The sequence below is a fragment of the Ciconia boyciana genome, chromosome 36, assembly GCF_034638445.1.
Source record: "Ciconia boyciana chromosome 36, ASM3463844v1, whole genome shotgun sequence".
In the NCBI taxonomy this organism is placed as follows: Eukaryota; Metazoa; Chordata; class Aves; order Ciconiiformes; family Ciconiidae; genus Ciconia; species Ciconia boyciana.
The window spans coordinates 825,392-842,406 of NC_132969.1; the positions used below are offsets into that span (position 1 = coordinate 825,392).

Genomic DNA, 17,015 nt, shown 5'->3' on the forward strand with positions numbered 1-17,015 from the left:
CCCCGCCCGGCCAATGGGCTGAGGCCCGGCCCCAGCTCGGTGCACGTGTTAGACACGGACCAGGGTTAAATATAGGCGCGACAGAGGGCGAGGGGGCCCGGGCCGGGCGAGGGGGGTTTGGGAGAGGGGGCCCGGGCGAGGGGGACCCGGGAGAGGGGGGTCCGGGAGAAGGGGGTCCGAGGGGGCCTGGGCAAGGGGGTCCGGGCGAGGGGGCCTGGGCGAGGGGGTCCGGGCGAGGGGGCCCGGGAGAGGGGGTCCGGGAGAGGGGGTCCGAGGGGGCCCGGGAGAGGGGGCCCGGGCGAGGGGGGTCCGAGGAGGTCCAGGCGAGGGGGTCCAGGAGAGGGGGGTCCGAGGGGGTCCGGGAGAGGGGGTCCAGGCGAGGGGGTCCAGGAGAGGGGGTCCGAGGGGGCCTGGAGAGGGGCCCGGGCGAGGGGGCCCGGGCGAGGGGGGTCCGTGAGGGTCCGGGCGAGGGGTGCCTGGGCGAGGGGTGCCCGGGCGAGGGAGGTCCGGGAGAGGGGGCTCCGGGAGAGGGGGGTCCGAGGGGGTCCGGGAGAGGGGTCCAGGCGAGGGGGTCCGGGAGAGGGGCGTCCGAGGGGGCCCGGGCGAGGAGGTCTGGGGGGCGGGTCCTAGGGAGGGACGAGGGGGTCGCGCGGCTCCCCAGGGCACCCAGGCGTGCGGGCGTGCCCCCCCCAGGCCCCCCAACTTCAGGCGGAGATGGGGCGGGGGGGTGTCCGGCATCCCAGCGGCTATATTGGCAGCTGCGAAAATGGGGGTGGCCGCCCCCAAAATTTGGGAGGCCCCGGGCGTCCGGACGCCCCCTTGTCGTCCCCCCCTCCCCCCCCGGGGGGACCCCGGCACCCGGGGGCCGCCTCAGCCCTGGGGGTCACCCAGGGGGGCCGTGGGGCTCCCGTCGCCCTCCATCAGCTCCTTGTAGCGGCGCTTGAAGAAACCCACCTGGGGGAGGGGAGGGAGAGGAAGGGAGAGGAGGGGGAGGGGATGAGCCCGGGGTGGGGGAGGGAGGAGGCCCTGCCCCACCGCTGTGGGCGGGGCTCTCCCGGGCCCCGCCCCTCACCTTGTAGAGCACCAGAGCCAGCAGGCCCAGCAGGACGAGCCCCCCCACGGTGCCCCCCAGGATGAGGGGCAGCAGGTCGGGGGTCTCCAGGCGCTCCACCTCCGTCTGCACCTGCGGGGGGGGGCTGGCCGGGGGACCCAGGCGTCCGGCCCCCACCCCACTGCCCCACGGCGGACCCAGGGGCCCAGGACCCCCACCCCACCCCAATGTGCCCCACAGACCGAGGGGTCTGGGAGCCCCACCCCACCCCACTGCCCCCCACGGATCCAGGCATCCGGGACCCCCACAACCCCCATCCCCACAGACATCAGGGACCCCACCCCACCACCCCCACACACCCAGGGGTCCAGGACCCCACCCCACCCCAATGTGCCCCACGGACCCAGGTGTCTGGGACCCCCACCCCACTGCCCCCACGGACCGAGGGGTCCAGAACCCCACCCCACCCCAAGGTACCCCACAGACCCAGGGTCCAGGACCCCCACCCCACCCCAATGTCCCCCACAGACCCAGACATCAGGGACCCCCACCCCACCACCCCCACGGACCCAGGGCTCCGGGACCCCACCTCACCCCAATGTACCCCACAGACCCGGGCGTCCGGGACCCCACCCCACCCCAAGGTACCCCACAGACCCAGGGTCCAGGACCCCCACCCCACTGCCCCCACGGACCCAGGGGTCCAGAACCCCACCTCACCCCAATGTACCCCACAGACCCAGGGTCCAGGACCCCCACCCCACTGCCCCCCACGGACCGAGGGGTCCAGAACCCCACCCCACCCCAAGGTACCCCACAGACCCAGGGTCCAGGACCCCACCCCACCCCAATGTCCCCCATGGACCCAGGCATCCGGGACCCCCACCCCACCGCCCCCACAGACCCAGGGGTCCGGGACCCCACCTCACCCCAATGTACCCCACAGACCCGGGGTCCGGGACCCCACCCCACTCCAAGGTACCCCACAGACCCAGGGTCCAGGACCCCACCCCATCCCAATGTCCCCCATGGACCCAGGCATCCGGGACCCCCACCCCACCGCCCCCACAGACCCGGGGGTCTGGGACCCCACCCCACCCCACTGCCCCCACGGACCCTGGCATCCGGGACCCCACCCCACCCCAATGTGCCCCACAGACCCAGACATCAGGGACCCCCACCCCACCACCCCCACGGACCGAGGGCTCCAGGACCCCCCCCCCACCCCCACGGACCCGGGCGTCCGGGACCCCCACCCCACCCCAATGTGCACCCCCCGGACCCGGGGTCCGGGCGCACCTGGAGCTGGGCCCCCCCCCCGGTGTTCCAGTAGCGCCCCACGTCGTAGACGAGCCGGGCCGAGCTCTGCACGACCACCTTGGGCTGCTGGGTCTGGGGCGGGGGGACACGCGGGGCAGCCGTGGGGCGGCCGTGGGGCGGCCGCGGGGCACGGGGCACGGCCGCCAGCCCCGCCGCCCGGCTGCCCCCCGGCCGGCCCCCCGCTGCCCCCTTACCGTTGCCACCCAGCCCAGGGCCAGGCTCCCCCCGAGGCTGAAGCCCAGGGCCCGGGGGGGCTCCAGCTCCCGGACGCGGCACTGCAGCTCCTGGCAGGCGGCCACGGCGCAGCCCTGGGGGGGAGGTTTTGGGGTGTTCCGGGCGGCGTGGGGGCGGTGCGGGTGCCGGGGGGTGGCTCTGGGGGACAGCCCGGGGCACCCCCTGCCCCGCGGCCCCGGGGCCGGCACTCACCAGCACAGCGTGGTCGCGCAGCCGCCGGCCGGCGTCGGGGACCCCCGGGTGCTCGGCCACCGCCCGGCACTGCACCAGCTCCTGCTGGGGGGGCAGGTGTGGGGACCCCAGCTCCGGGCCCCCCCCGTTCTGGGGGGCCGCCCCCGTTCTGGGGGGCCGCCCCCGTTCTGGGGGGCGGCTGGCGGGGGCCGTTACCTGCTCGGGGGTCACCTCCACCTTCTCCCACAGCGGGGTCCCCCCCAGGGCCGTGGGGACCAGGAAGGTGACGTTGATGGGGAGGCCCCGCTGGCCCAAGATCTTCACCTGCCGCGGGGAGGGGGACGGTGGGGACGGACGGTGGGGACGGGAGGCGTCCGGGACCCCCCTCCTCCCCGCGCCCCTCACCTCGTAGCGGTGGGCGACGGGGGCGCTGGCGGGGGCCCCCGCGCGGGTCGAGACGTTGACGTACTTGGTGGAGTCCGGGGCGCTGGTGGGGACGGGAGGGGACACGGTGGGGACGCGCGGAGGGGCGCGCTGCGGAGAGGGACGGGGGCTGGTGGCACCCCGGGGCCGGGGCGGGGGGCGGCCCCGGGAGGTGGCATCCCCTACCTGGTGAGGGCGAGGAAGACGCCGTACTTCACCGGGATCTCGGCGCGCTGCTCCCGGCCGCCCGACAGCCCGTTGTCGCTGCGGCGGGGGGCGTCACTCGGTCGCCTCGCCCCGCCGCTGCCCGCCCCCCGCCCCCCGCGCCCCCGGCCCTCACCTGCTGGCGTTGGCCACCACCTCCAACGCGCCCCCCAGCTCCGCGCCGCTCGGTACGTCCAGGGTGACGGTGAACACCACCTGCGGGACGGGACGCCCGGGTGCCACCCCCCAGCCCGGCTCTCGGCGACCGTCCCCCAGCGCCCGAGCGGGCTGGGGGGACGTGGGGACGCCGGGGACCCCCCTACCTCGGTGCCGGGGCGGAAGATGGGGTGGTCGACGAGGCAGAGGGTCCTGCGCCGCGGCCCCGCTGCCGGCTCCGAGTTGCAGCGCAGGGACGGGGACCTCCTGGAGGACTGGGAACGCCCGGGGGGGTGTCAGGGCTGGGGACCGGGGAGGGCAAGGCATCGTGGGGGGGCAGGGGACGTCTGGAGGAGGGCCGGGGGCCACGTGAGCTTCTGGAGGGTCTTGAGGACATCTGGGAGGGTTTAGGAGGCCACGCGGACTTCTGGAGGGCTTGGGGGACATCTGGAAGGCCTTTGGGTGGGCAGAGGGATATCTGGGAGGTCTTGAGGACATCTGGAGAGGCTTTGATGGGCTACATGGGCTTCTAGGGGGTCTAGAGGACATCTGGGGTGTTTGGAGACCAGAGGAGACTGTTTGGGGGTGTTGAGCTCATCTGGAGACTGTTTGGGGGGTCTTGAGGACACCTGGAAGGGCTTTGGGTGGGTCTTGAGGACATCTGGAGAGGGTTTGATGGGCTACATGGGCTTCTAGGGGGTCTAGAGGACATCTGGGGGGGTTTTGGAGACCAGAGGGACTTTTGGGGGTGTTGAGCTCGTCTGGAGACTGTTTGGGGGGCCTTGAGGACACCTGGAAGGGCTTTGGGTGGGTCTTGAGGACATCTGGAGAGGGTTTGATGGGCTACATGGGCTTCTAGGGGGTCTAGAGGACATCTGGGGGTGTTGAGCTCGTCTGGAGACTGTTTGGGGTGTTGAGCTCGTCTGGAGACTGTTTGGGGTCTTGAGGACATCTGGAAGGGCTTTGGGTGAGTCTTGAGGACATCTGGAGAGGGTTTGATGGGCTACATGGGCTTCTAGGGGGTCTAGAGGACATCTGGGGGGGTTTTGGAGACCAGATGGACTTTTGGGGGTGTTGAGCTCGTCTGGAGACTGTTTGGGGGGTCTTGAGGACACCTGGAAGGGCTTTGGGTGGGTCTTGAGGACATCTGGAGAGGGTTTGATGGGCTACATGGGCTTCTAGGGGTCTAGAGGACATCTGGGGGGTTTTGGAGACCAGAGGGACTTTTGGGGTGTTGAGCCCGTCTGGAGACTGTTTGGGGGGTCTTGAGGACACCTGGAAGGGCTTTGGGTGGGTCTTGAGGACATCTGGAGAGGGTTTGATGGGCTACATGGGCTTCTAGGGGTCTAGAGGACATCTGGGGGGTTTTGGAGACCAGAGGGACTTTGGGGGGTGTTGAGCTCGTCTGGAGACTGTTTGGGGGGTCTTGAGGACACCTGGAAGGGCTTTGGGTGGGTCTTGAGGACATCTGGAGAGGGTTTGATGGGCTACATGGGCTTCTAGGGGTCTAGAGGACATCTGGGGGGTTTGGAGACCAGAGGGACTTTTGGGGGTGTTGAGCTCGTCTGGAGACTGTTTGGGGGGTCTTGAGGACATCTGGAAGGGCTTTGGGTGAGTCTTGAGGACATCTGGAGAGGGTTTGATGGGCTACATGGGCTTCTAGGGGTCTAGAGGACATCTGGGGGGTTTTGGAGACCAGATGGACTTTTGGGGTGTTGAGCTCGTCTGGAGACTGTTTGGGGGGTCTTGAGGACACCTGGAAGGGCTTTGGGTGAGTCTTGAGGACATCTGGAGAGGGTTTGATGGGCTACATGGGCTTCTAGGGGTCTAGAGGACATCTGGGGGTTTTGGAGACCAGATGGACTTTGGGGGTGTTGAGCTCGTCTGGAGTCTGTTTGGGGGGTCTTGAGGACATCTGGAAGGGCTTTGGGTGAGTCTTGAGGACATCTGGAGAGGGTTTGACGGGCTACATGGGCTTCTAGGGGTCTAGAGGACATTTGGGGGGTTTTGGAGACCAGATGGACTTTGGGGTGTTGAGCTCATCTGGTGACTGTTTGGGGGGACTTGAGGACAGCTGGAAGGGCTTTGGGTGGGTCTTGAGGACATCTGGAGGGGGTTTTGGAGACCAGATGGACTTTTGGGGGTGTTGAGCTCGTCTGGAGACTGTTTGGGGGGTCTTGAGGACATCTGGAAGGGCTTTGGGTGGGTCTTGAGGACATCTGGAAGGGGGTTTGATGGGCTACATGGACTTCTAGGGGGTCTAGAGGACATCTGGGGGCGTTCAGGAGGCCACACGGACTTCTAGGGAATCTTGAGGACATGTGGAGGAGAGCTGGGCATCCACACGAACTTGTAGACGGTCTTGAGGGCATCCGGAAGGGCTTTAGGAGGCCAAATGAACTTCTGGAGGGTCTTGGGGACTTCTGGGGGGTCTTCGGGGCTCTGAAGGAATTTGGGGGGATCGGCGAGGGTGGGGGTACCTGGAGCACCACGGCCTTGCGGTAGGAGAGGGCCTCGGCGTGATGCAGCTGGACGGTGGCCCCGTACGAGTCCTCCCCGCGGTTGCGGAGGGTGACGGTGATGTCCACCACGTCGGTCACCCCCACCACGACGGTTTCCAGCCTGACGGGGGACAGGGCGGGTGGGGGCAGGTGGGAGCGGACCCTGGCACCCGCGGGTGTCCCCCGACATGGGAACGGGGGTGCCTACCCCGAGAAGTTGAAGGAGATCTGGAGGTCGTCGACGCAGATGTTGTCGGCGCCGCAGTTCTTCTCGAAGGGCAGCTGAAGAGATGCTTCGTCCGTCCGTCCCCTGGCCGGCTGGCTGGCTGTCCGCCCTTCCTCTCCTTCGTCCCCCCACCCCTCAGCCAGCCGTCTGTCCGTCTGCCCACCCACCCTGGCTCTCCTTGGTCCTTCCAGCCCTCCCCACGCACAGATGTCCTTCCACGTCTCCGTCCTCCCGTCAGTCCTTGTGTCGTTCCTTCCTCCCACCCCTCTACCCACCTGTCCCTCCATCCTTCTGTCCTTCCTCCCTTCTGTCCATGCGTCTGTCCCTCCTGCCTTCCGCCCATCTTGCCTTGGTTCCTCCCATCCTCCCTGCCGTCCATCCATCCCACCTCCCTTCTCTCCCCGAATCCATCTGTCCTTCCTTCCTCTTCTCCTTCCCTCCATCCCACCTCTCCTTCCATCCCTCCGTCGCTCTCTCCTCCCTCCCATCCATCCAACCATCCTTCCGTCCGTCCCTCCCTCCGTCCACCCCACCTCTCCTTCCATCCCTCCATCCCTCTCTCCTCCCTCCCTCCCATCCATCCATCCATCCAACCATCCTTCTGTCCATCCCTCCTTCCCTCTCTCCTCCCTCCCATCCATCCAACCATCCTTCCGTCCGTCCCTCCCTCCGTCCATCCCACCTCTCCTTCCATCCCTCCATCCCTCTCTCCTCCCTCCCTCCCATCCATCCATCCATCCAACCATCCTTCTGTCCATCCCTCCGTCCCTCTCTTCTCCCTCCCATCCATCCAACCATCCTTCTGTCCGTCCCTCCCTCCGTCCATCCCACCTCTCCTTCCATCCCTCCATCCCTCTCTCCTCCCTCCCTCCCATCCATCCATCCATCCAACCATCCTTCTGTCCATCCCTCCGTCCCTCTCTCCTCCTCCCTCCCATCCATCCAACCATCCTTCCGTCCCGTCCCTCCCTCCGTCCATCCCACCTCTCCCGCCATCCCTCCGTCCCTCCACACCCCCCAACCCTACACCCCCCCACTGCTCCCCCTCAATGCCGCCGCCGTGGGGTGCCCCCCAGCCCCTACCGTGCCCACAGCCACCATCTCCGAGTCCTCGCTCAAGGCTGGCCGCAGGCCCCCGGCCACCGCGATGGGGTCCCCCGTGGCATCGTAGGTGAGGCGCAGCACCAGGGGGGCCAGCGTGTCCCGTGGGCACCCCTGCCGGCACGGAGAGACGGCCGCGTCCCCCAGGCTGGTGCCGCGGGGGTCTGGCGGACCCCCGCCCCGCCCCGCCGGGGCCTTTCCCAACACCCACCGTGAAGGCGATGGCGAAGGTCTCGCACCTCTGCCCCACGCCCAGCTGGAGGGTCCCGTTGCGGACGGCGGCGCTGCCGGCAAAGACAGCCCGGGCCATTGCCCGGCCGGGGTCCAGGGCCGCCTGGTACCGGAGGGTGGTGGAAAGTTGTCTGCCTGCACGGAAAGGGAGGGGAAGGTGGGCGGGCGGGCGGGGTCTCTGGCAGCCCCCAGGACGAGGGAAAGGGGGAGATGGGGAGCCAGGCGGATTTTGGAGGGTCTGGAGGCCAGCAGGAGGTGGCTTAGGAGGCCACGCGGACTTCTGGGGGACCTGCGGGACGTCTGGAGGGGGACTGGGGATCTCGAGCACGTCTGGGGGGGCTCTGGGAGGGCAGACGGAGATCTGCGGGGTTGGCAGACGTCCGGAGGAGCTCTGGGAGGCCGACAGGCTTCTGGCGGGTCTTGGGGACACCTGGAGGGGATTTAGGAGGCCACGGGGACGTCTGGGGGTCTTGGGGGATACCTGGAGGGGCTTTGGGAGGACAGATGGACTTCTGGGGGCCTTGAGAACACGGGGAGGGGGTTTGGGGGGTCCATGTACACTTCTGGGGGGTCTCGGGGACACCTGCGGATGCTTTGGGGGTCCAGGCGGACATCTGGGAGGCCTCACCAAAGTTATCGAGGGTTTTCTTGGTGCTGAGGAAGCAGATCTTGGCCTTGGCCACTTCCCCCTTGAGCGCTTCCTCCTCCTGACAGTCAAAGGCGGCCGCAGGGATCTCCTGGGGCTGGAAAGCCACCGTCACGCGGACCTTGAGCAGCGGCTGGGACCTGGTGGGGACGACCGGAAGGGGACTGGTGGCGGCCACCGCATCCTCCAGGCCGAGGAAGGTGCCAGGTGGGTCCCCCGGGCGCACCTGAGCAGCAGGACCTGTCCCTGGGCGCCCACGGCCACGTCCGGCAGCCTGTCCCCCGTCAGGTCCTGGCCACCGCTGATGGCCTGGCCGAAATAGCGTGGCCCGCTGGAGAACCGGGCACCCGAGATGCGCTGGGGGAGACAGAGGCACCCGAGCAGGTGAGACGTCTCTGGCACCCGAGATGTTCCCAGCACCTGGGACATCTTCAGGAACTGGAGCGTCTCCAGCTTCCAGGACATTGGGGCACCTGGAGCACCTCCAGCACGTAAGACGCCTTCATCACCCACGATGCCTCCAGCACCCCACGATGCCTCCAGCACCCACGATGCCTCCAGCACCCAAGACGCCTCCAGCACCCAGGACCTCTCCACCACCCAAGACATCTCCAGCACCCAAGATGCCTCCAGCATCCAAGACATCTCCACCACCCAAGATGCCTCCAGCACCCAAGATGTCTCCAGCACCCAGGACCTCTCCACCACCCAAGATGCCTCCAGCACCCCAGGTGCCTCCACCACCCAAGACATCTCCAGCACCCAAGGTGTCTCCACCACCCAAGACATCTCCAGCACGCAGAACATCTCCAGCACGCAGGACGTCTCCGTCATCCAGGACATCTCCATCGCCCAGGACGTCTCCGGCATCCAAGGTTTCTCCAGCACCGAGGAGGTCCCCACCGCCCGAGACCTCTCCGTCACCCAGCAGGCACCCGTGGCCTGGGACATCCCCACCCCCGGGACCAGGGGTGGGGGTCTCACCTGGCTGTACTGGGAGGCGACGCCGCCCCGCTTTCCGCGGAAGATGTAGACGGCCCCCCGCTCCTCGTCCTCCAGCGGCGCCCCCACGGCCACGTCGGGCCACCGGTCCCCATCCACGTCGCCCAGGCGAGCCAGGCTGGCCCCAAAGCGCCCCAAGGGGTGGCCGGGCTGTCCCTGCAGCGTCTGCTGGCACGGCAGCCGGCCGCCCTGGGGGGAACGAGGTGCTGGGTGCCCCCTCTGCCCGCCCTGGGGCGAGCGGGGTGGGGTGGGGTGGGCTGGGGGTCCCCTACCTTCGGCCTCAGGGTGCAGACGGCCACGCGGCCCCCGCTGCCCGCCCCCCAGAACATGGGGGCCCCCCCCCGCACCCCCCCGGCCGCGCCGTCCCCGTCGCGGCGTCCAGGGCGCACAGGGACGCCCCGAAGTAGGAGCCCACCTGCGGAGAGAAGCGGCCGTGGGGCTGGCCGGGGGCTCCCCCTCCCCCGGCACCCCCCCGTCCCCTCCCCGCGTCCCCGCCGTTACCTGCGTCCCCGTGGCGTCGGCCACGAGCTCCCAGGCAGCCCGGGGGCCGCGGAGGCGGAAGAGGAGGAGGCGGCCGACGTGGCGGTAGCGGGGGGCCCCCAGCGCCAGTGCCCGGCTGCCCTCCAGGGACAGGGACTCGGCCGCGTAGCCTGGTCACAGCGGGGGTCAGCGGGGGACCCTGCCGGGGGTGCCGGCGGCCCCAGGAGCCGCGTGGGGATGCCGACGGCCCCGGGACCTCCTGGGGGCACCGACGTCCCCCAGGTCCTCATGGGGACACCGGTGTCCCCAGGAACACTGGGAGGACGCTGACGTCCCCAGGACTCTCGCGGGGACGCGCGCGAGGACCTGGCGTCCCCGAGACACCTGTGAGGACGCCGATGTCCCCAGCCCGCTTGTGGGGACCCTCGCCGGGGCCTGATGTCCCCAAGGACCTCATGGGAACGCACTGTCCCCAGCCCCACGTGGGGAACCTCCCGAGGACACCGACATCCCCAAGACCCTTGCGGAAGCCGACGTCCCCGCGACCCCGACAGGGACACGGACTTCTCCCCGCAGCCCCCGTGAGGCCGCTGACGCGTCCCTGGCACCCTCCCGAGGACGCGGACGCCCCCAGGACCCTCACAGGGGACACCACCACCTGTGGGACCCCGGTGGGGACCCGTGCGTCCCCGTCCCAGGCAGCCCTTACCCAAGTAGGCGTCGTTCATGTCCCTGGCAGCCCGGGACTCGTTGACGAAGGTGGTCTCCCCGCTCCTGCCGTAGACGAAGACCCCTCCAGACCAGTCGTAGGCGCCCACCGCTCCCAGCACGGGCCCCTCCTGCAACGGCAAAGACGGGGAGAGGGACGGTGGTGGGGGAGAGGAGCCAGTCCTGCCGCAGGGACGCCCCACGGGTGTGGGGATGGTCGCGGGTGGCCGGGGGACACTTACGGGGGTGAGCAGGGCGCTGAAGCCCTCCTGGGCCATCTCCAGCTGGAAGGAGCTGCTGTCTGCAGACTGGGTGCCTGGGGGGAGGCAGGGGTGAGCGGGGGGCACCGGCTGCGCCCCTCGGCCACCCCAAAGCCGCCCCGGCCCCCGGTACCCTCGATGGCGAAGATCTTCTCCTGCAGCTGGTTCTGGATGCCCTGCAGGGCGTCAAAGTTGTCCACCCGGAAGACGTGGTCCTTGCTGGGTTTGGAGGCGATGGTGTGGAGCTCTTCTACGGCTTTTGGCTCCGTGAAGGCGCTGCCCACCTGTGGTCAGAGAAGGATGGCCGGATGGAGGGACAGAGAGGTCTGGGGAGGGGAGCAGGGATGGATGGACGGGTGTTTGGAGAGGGAGGGATGGACGGACACGAAGAGAAGGGATGGAGGTGGCGGGAGATGGATGGGTGGGTGGATGGATGGAGATGTTTGGGCACGGGTGGACAGATGGCCAGGTTTGGAGATGAACAGAGGTGCTTGTAGATGGACGGATGGCTGGACATGTTTGGAGATGGATGGATGGATGGGTGGATGGATGAAGGGAAGTTTGGAGATGAACGGAGGTGCTTGTAGATGGACGGATGGCCAGAGGTGTTTGAAGATGGACGGATGGATGGAGATGTTTGGACAGCACTCACTCACCCCGATGGCATAGCGGATGATCCCCGCGTGCACCGCTTCAGGGATGACGTCTCCATAGTCCAGGTTGTCCCCATACTTCTCCCCATCCGTCACCACAATGAGGATTCTGTGAGCATCTCCCCGGGCTCCATTCCTTGGGGTGAACAGTTGCCTCCTGTCCCGAGAACGGATGGTCATCTTGGGATGATGGGGTGGCCCTGAGGTGGGGAGAGGGGGCAGGATGGGTCTGGGGGCAGGACCTACACTACGGTTTGGATAGCACTGGCCGTGCAGGTGGTCCCTCTGCTCTGCCTGATGCGGAGGACCTCCTTCACCCGCCCCGCCGGGGACAACCGGGCAAAGGTGGCGAAGTCAAAATGGAGGGTGGACGTACTGGAGAACTGCATGAGGGCAAACTGGCCGGGGGGCAAGGGGAGGACACGTGATGTGGCAGGATTAGGCCACCCATGGGTGCCCGGGACCCGGCCCTGGGGGGGGTGGCACCTACACGGGTGTCAGTGCTCTCAAACCGGCTCATGACCTGGGTGATGAAAGTCTTCATCCTCTCGAAGTCGGTGGCCATGATGCTGCCTGAACCATCCACGAGGAAGACAATGTCAGAGGCCTTCATGGGGCAACCTGGGGGGGAGGAGAAATGGGGGTGGCAGTGGGAAAGATGCACAGCTTGACCCTGTGGAGCCCATCTATCCCAGTGTCAGCTCTTCACCAACCTGTGGGGCCCATCTACCCTTGCGTCTGGTCTTCTTCACTCCATATCAACCCCCTAGAGCCCATCTAACCCAGCATCAGGCTTTCCTTACCCCACACGGCCCCTCACCCCATTGTCAGCCCCCCCATACCTGGCAGGGCGGCAGGCAGGGTGTTCCTTCCAGACAGGAGGAAGCAGAGCCCCCGCAGCTCCATGTTCACCCCACAGGCCCTCCGCGCCGTGGGGCCGCATGCCTGTGGCCCAAGACAGGGTGATGCCATATTTCCCCAACCTCCCCAGGCCCCGATAGACCCTAATATTCTCCAGTAGGTCCCAGTAGACCTCAAGAGACCCCAATAGACCCAGCAGACCCCAAAAGACCCCAGTAGACCATAGTAGACCCCAATAGACCCTAGCAGACCCTAGTAGATCCCAAGAGACCCCAGCAGACCCCAGGAGATCCCAGCAGACCCCAATAGACCCTAGTAGACCCCGTCAGAACCCCAGTAGCCCCCAGCAGACCCCAGCAGACCCCAGTAGGTCCTAGTAGACCCTAGTAGACTCCAAGAGACCCCAGGAGCCCCCAGCAGCCCCCAGTAGATCTCAATAGACCCTAATAGACCCCAAGACCCCAGCAGACCCCAAAAGACCCCAATAGGCCCTAGCAGACCCTAGTAGATCCCAAGAGACCCCAGCAGACCCCAGGACATCCCAGCAGACCCCAATAGACCCTAGTAGATCTCAATGGAACCCCAGTAGCCCCCAGTAGACCCCAGCAGACCCCAGTAGACCCCAGCAGACCCCAGTAGATCCTAGTAGACCCCAAGAGACTCCAGCATACCCCAAAAGATCCCAATAGACCCTAGTAGACCCCAGTAGCCCCCAAGAGACACCAATTGACCCTAGTAGACCCCAAGAGAGCCCAGGAGACCCCACTGGGCCCCCTCGCTAGGGATGATCAACCCACCTTCCCAGAGCCCCCCAACCCCACTGTCATGCCCCCCGCCCTTGCCACCGCATCACCCCATCGACCATCACGGTGGAGACGGGACCCACCAGGAGCTGGGATCCGTGAGCCGCCAGGGACAGGCCCAGAGACATGGAGGTCACCTCCGGGTGGGCTTTGGGGGAGAGGGGCATGAGGGGGGACCCAGGCGTCTGGGCTGCCCCCTCTCCACCCCCACACCCCTCCCCGGGGGACCCAGGCTTCCGGTGGGGACCCTCCAGCATCCTACCAGCGATGAGGACGTCCTGGCAGCTCCCGGTGTCGAACCAGCACTGATAGACCCGTCCCGTCTCACCTGCCCCTGCCGGCTCCAGGGGAGCACCCACCAGCACCCTAGGGTGGGTGGGGGGTGGCGGTCAGGGGGTGTCCCATGGGGGAGGAGGGGGCACTCAAGGGTGATGGGGCGGCACCTACCCGCCATCGAACTGGGCCACGCTGTGCCCGAAGGAGCCCCCCGTGCCCCGAAAAACCATCGCTGTTGCCTCTTCCAGTCTGGAGCTGAGGATGGGGGGCAGCCCGGGGGGGAAGGGGCGGTGGAGGAGGGCACCCAAGTGTCCAGGGACCCCCATTCCCCCCCCATCCCCCAACATTTCCGCCCCAGGGAACCCAGGCATCCGGGGACCCCCATTCCCCCTCATCCCCCAACATTTCCGCCCCAGGGGACCCAGGCGTCTGGGGACCCCCATTCCCCCGAAAACCCCCAGGGGACCCAGGTGTCCGGGGACCCCATTCCCCCCATCCCCCAACATTTCCGCCCCAGGGGACCCAGGCGTCCGGGGACCCCATTCCCCCCCAGCCCCCAACATTTTCGCCCCAGGGGACCCAGGCGTCCGGGGACCCCATTCCCCCAACCCCCAGGGGACCCAGGCGTCCGGGGACCCCCATTCCCCCCAACCCCCCAGGGGACCCAGGCATCCGGAGACCCCCATTCCCCCCCAACCCCCCAGGGGACCCAGGCATCCGGGGACCCCCATCCCTCCTGCGCCCCAACCCCCAGGGGACCCAGGCGTCCGGGGACCCCCATTCCCCCATCCCCCAACATTTCTGCCCCAGGGGACCCAGGCGTCCGGGGACCCCCATTCCCCCCATCCCCCAACATTTCTGCCCCAGGGGACCCAGGCGTCCGGGGACCCCATTCCCCCAACACCCCAGGGGACCCAGGCGTCCGGGGACCCCATTCCCCCCCAACCCCCAGGGGACCCAGGCGTCCGGGGACCCCATTCCCCCCCAACCCTCCAGGGGACCCAGGCGTCCGGGGACCCCCATCCCTCCTGCGCCCCCAACACCCCAGGGGACCCAGGCGTCCGGGGACCCCCATTCCCCCCATCCCCCAACATTTCTGCCCCAGGGGACCCAGGCGTCCGGGGACCCCATTCCCCCCATCCCCCAACATTTCTGCCCCAGGGGACCCAGGCGTCCGGGGACCCCCATTCCCCCAACCCCCAGGGGACCCAGGCGTCCGGGGACCCCCATTCCCCCCCAACCCCCAGGGGACCCAGGCGTCCGGGGACCCCATTCCCCCCAACCCCCCAGGGGACCCAGGCATCCGGGGACCCCCATCCCTCCTGCGCCCCCAACCCCCAGGGGACCCAGGCGTCCGGGGACCCCATTCCCTATCCCCCCCAACCCCCAGGGGACCCAGGCGTCCGGGGACACCCATTCCCCCCATCCCCAACATTTCTGCCCCAGGGGACCCAGGCGTCCGGGGACCCCCATTCCCCCCCATCCCCCAACATTTCTGCCCCAGGGGACCCAGGCGTCCGGGGACCCCATTCCCCCCAACCCCAGGGGACCCAGGCATCCGGGGACCCCCATCCCTCCTGCGCCCCCAACCCCCCAGGGGACCCAGGCGTCCGGGGACCCCATTCCCCCCCATCCCCCAACATTTCTGCCCCAGGGGACCCAGGCGTCCGGGGACACCCATTCCCCCCCAACCCCCAGGGGACCCAGGCGTCCGGGGACCCCCTTCCCCCCCCCAACACCCCAGGGGACCCAGGCGTCCGGGGACCCCATTCCCCCCCCCAACCCCCCAGGGGACCCAGGCGTCCGGGGACCCCATTCCCCCCCCATCCCCCCAGGGGATCCAGGCGTCCCCCCCACCTGTGCAGAGCACCACGAGCAGCACCCATGGGTGCATGGTGGCCCCTCTGGGGTGCGGGGAAGGAGAAGTGATAGGGGCGGAGGGGTGGGGCTACGGGGAGCGGGGGGAGGGGATGGTTTTGGGGGGGGCTGGGGGGGAGGAGCACCCACCACGTGCTGCAAGCTGAAACGGGGATTGCCCCAGCTCAGCTGCGCCCCAAAACGGGGGTGACTCCAACCAGGTGCACCTGAAATGGGGGTGCCCCCCCCCAGCCAGCTGCACCCCGAAATGGGGTTAACCCCCACCAGCTGCACCCTAAAATGGGGTTGACCCCAATCAGGTGCACCCCAAATGGGGGTGACCCCCCCAGCCAGCTGCACCCCAAAGTGGGATTGACCCCCACGGACCCACACCCCAAAATGGGGGTTACTCCCAATGAAGTGCAACCTAAAATGGGGCTGTCCCCAATCACTTGCACCCCCAAATGGGGCTGACCCCAGCTCAGCCACTCGCCCTGCCCCGGCAGAGACCCCGCACCCCCCAGCGCAGCACCCATGGGTCGCCGGAAGCGGTTGGGGTTATTTGTAGCTGGGGGCGGCCAGCGCCAAAGCCACACGTGTGGGACCCAGACACCTATAGCGTCTGTAGTTCCCTGGATGCCTGGGCCCAGAGACGCGCGAGGCGGGGGGCTAGGGGGTGTGACAGGGGCCGGTCCCATGTGACTGACCCCAGACTGCGGGGGGACCAGCAGAAATCGGGTGACATTGACCCAAAAAGGGGGAGGGGGGAAACTTGGCTGAAACGGTGCGAAATTGATCCAAAAAGGGGGAAAATTGACCCACGAGAGTGTGGAATTGGCAGAAATGGCATGAAATTGACCCAAAAAGGGGGGGAAACAGACCCAAACCTGCATGAAATAGCCCCAAAGTGGGTGAAACTGGCCCCAAAGTGGGCGAGCTAGACCCAAAATGTGGTGAAATAACCTCTGAAGTGGGGGAAAAATAGCCCGTATTTGGTGAAATTGCCCGCAAACTAGGAGAAATTGCCCCAAAAGAGGGAGAAATCGACCCCAAAGGGGGAGAACTGACACCACAGTGAGTGAAAATGGCCCCAAACTGGGTGAAATTGGCCCAAAGGGGGTGAAACTCACCCCAAAGGGAGACTAAATTGACCTGATGTGGCTGAAAGAGGGAGTGAAATTGGCATGAAAAATGGGCCAAATTGATGCCAAAAGGGGTGAAATGGCACTAAAAGTGTGAAACTGACCCCAAACTGGGTGAAACTGAGCTGGAAGGGGGTGAAACAGACCCAAAATGGGCACCTGGATGCGGGGGAGGTTGGGTTCACCCCACACGTTGCAGTTGTGCTGCGGGTGTTTATTGTCCATGTTCAGCCGCGTGCGCCCAGTGCTGCGTCCCTCCCCAACAGCCCCATAGATCCTCCCCCAACTGCCCCATAGATCCGCCAAACAGCCCCATAGATCCTCCCCCTACTGCCCCATAGATCCTCCTCCTACTGCCCCCCTAACTGCCTCACAGACCCACAGCTACCCCCTGACTCGCCCCAGAGACCTCCTATTTCCCCCCAACCTGGCCCATAGATCCCTCCAGACCCAAAGCCTGCCCCATAGACCTGCAATTGCCTCTCAACTGGCCCCATAGACCCTCCCAACCTTCCCCAGAGACCCCTCAGACCCATAAACAGTTGCATAGACCCTCCAACTGCCCCCCCAACCTTCTCCAGAGACCCCCCAGACCAATAACCTACCCCAGAGACCCCCAACTTGTCCCATTGATCCCCCAACTGCCCCTCACCTCCCCCCTAAATACGAAGGCTTTGGCATGTGCAAGCAAAGAGCAAGTGCGACCCAC

The 17,015-nt window shown here is 67.4% G+C and overlaps 1 protein-coding gene across 1 annotated transcript; it reads right to left on the reverse strand.

Moving 5' to 3' along the window:
• Positions 1-670: 670 nt before the first annotated feature.
• LOC140645661 (integrin alpha-M-like) lies at positions 671-13,644 on the reverse strand. The gene is given in 30 exon segments (XM_072849108.1): positions 671-954; positions 1,073-1,183; positions 2,351-2,443; positions 2,566-2,679; positions 2,798-2,881; positions 2,993-3,100; positions 3,182-3,263; positions 3,386-3,463; positions 3,540-3,619; positions 3,727-3,834; positions 6,040-6,181; positions 6,269-6,342; positions 7,370-7,501; positions 7,599-7,753; positions 8,247-8,404; positions 8,491-8,621; positions 9,249-9,455; positions 9,539-9,637; positions 9,640-9,681; positions 9,768-9,916; positions 10,456-10,585; positions 10,697-10,770; positions 10,848-10,998; positions 11,371-11,524; positions 11,614-11,765; positions 11,858-11,988; positions 12,210-12,312; positions 13,115-13,179; positions 13,294-13,397; positions 13,479-13,644. Coding segments are annotated over 30 exon segments (3,450 nt in total). The 5' UTR covers positions 13,634-13,644; the 3' UTR covers positions 671-870.
• Positions 13,645-17,015: the final 3,371 nt, after the last annotated feature.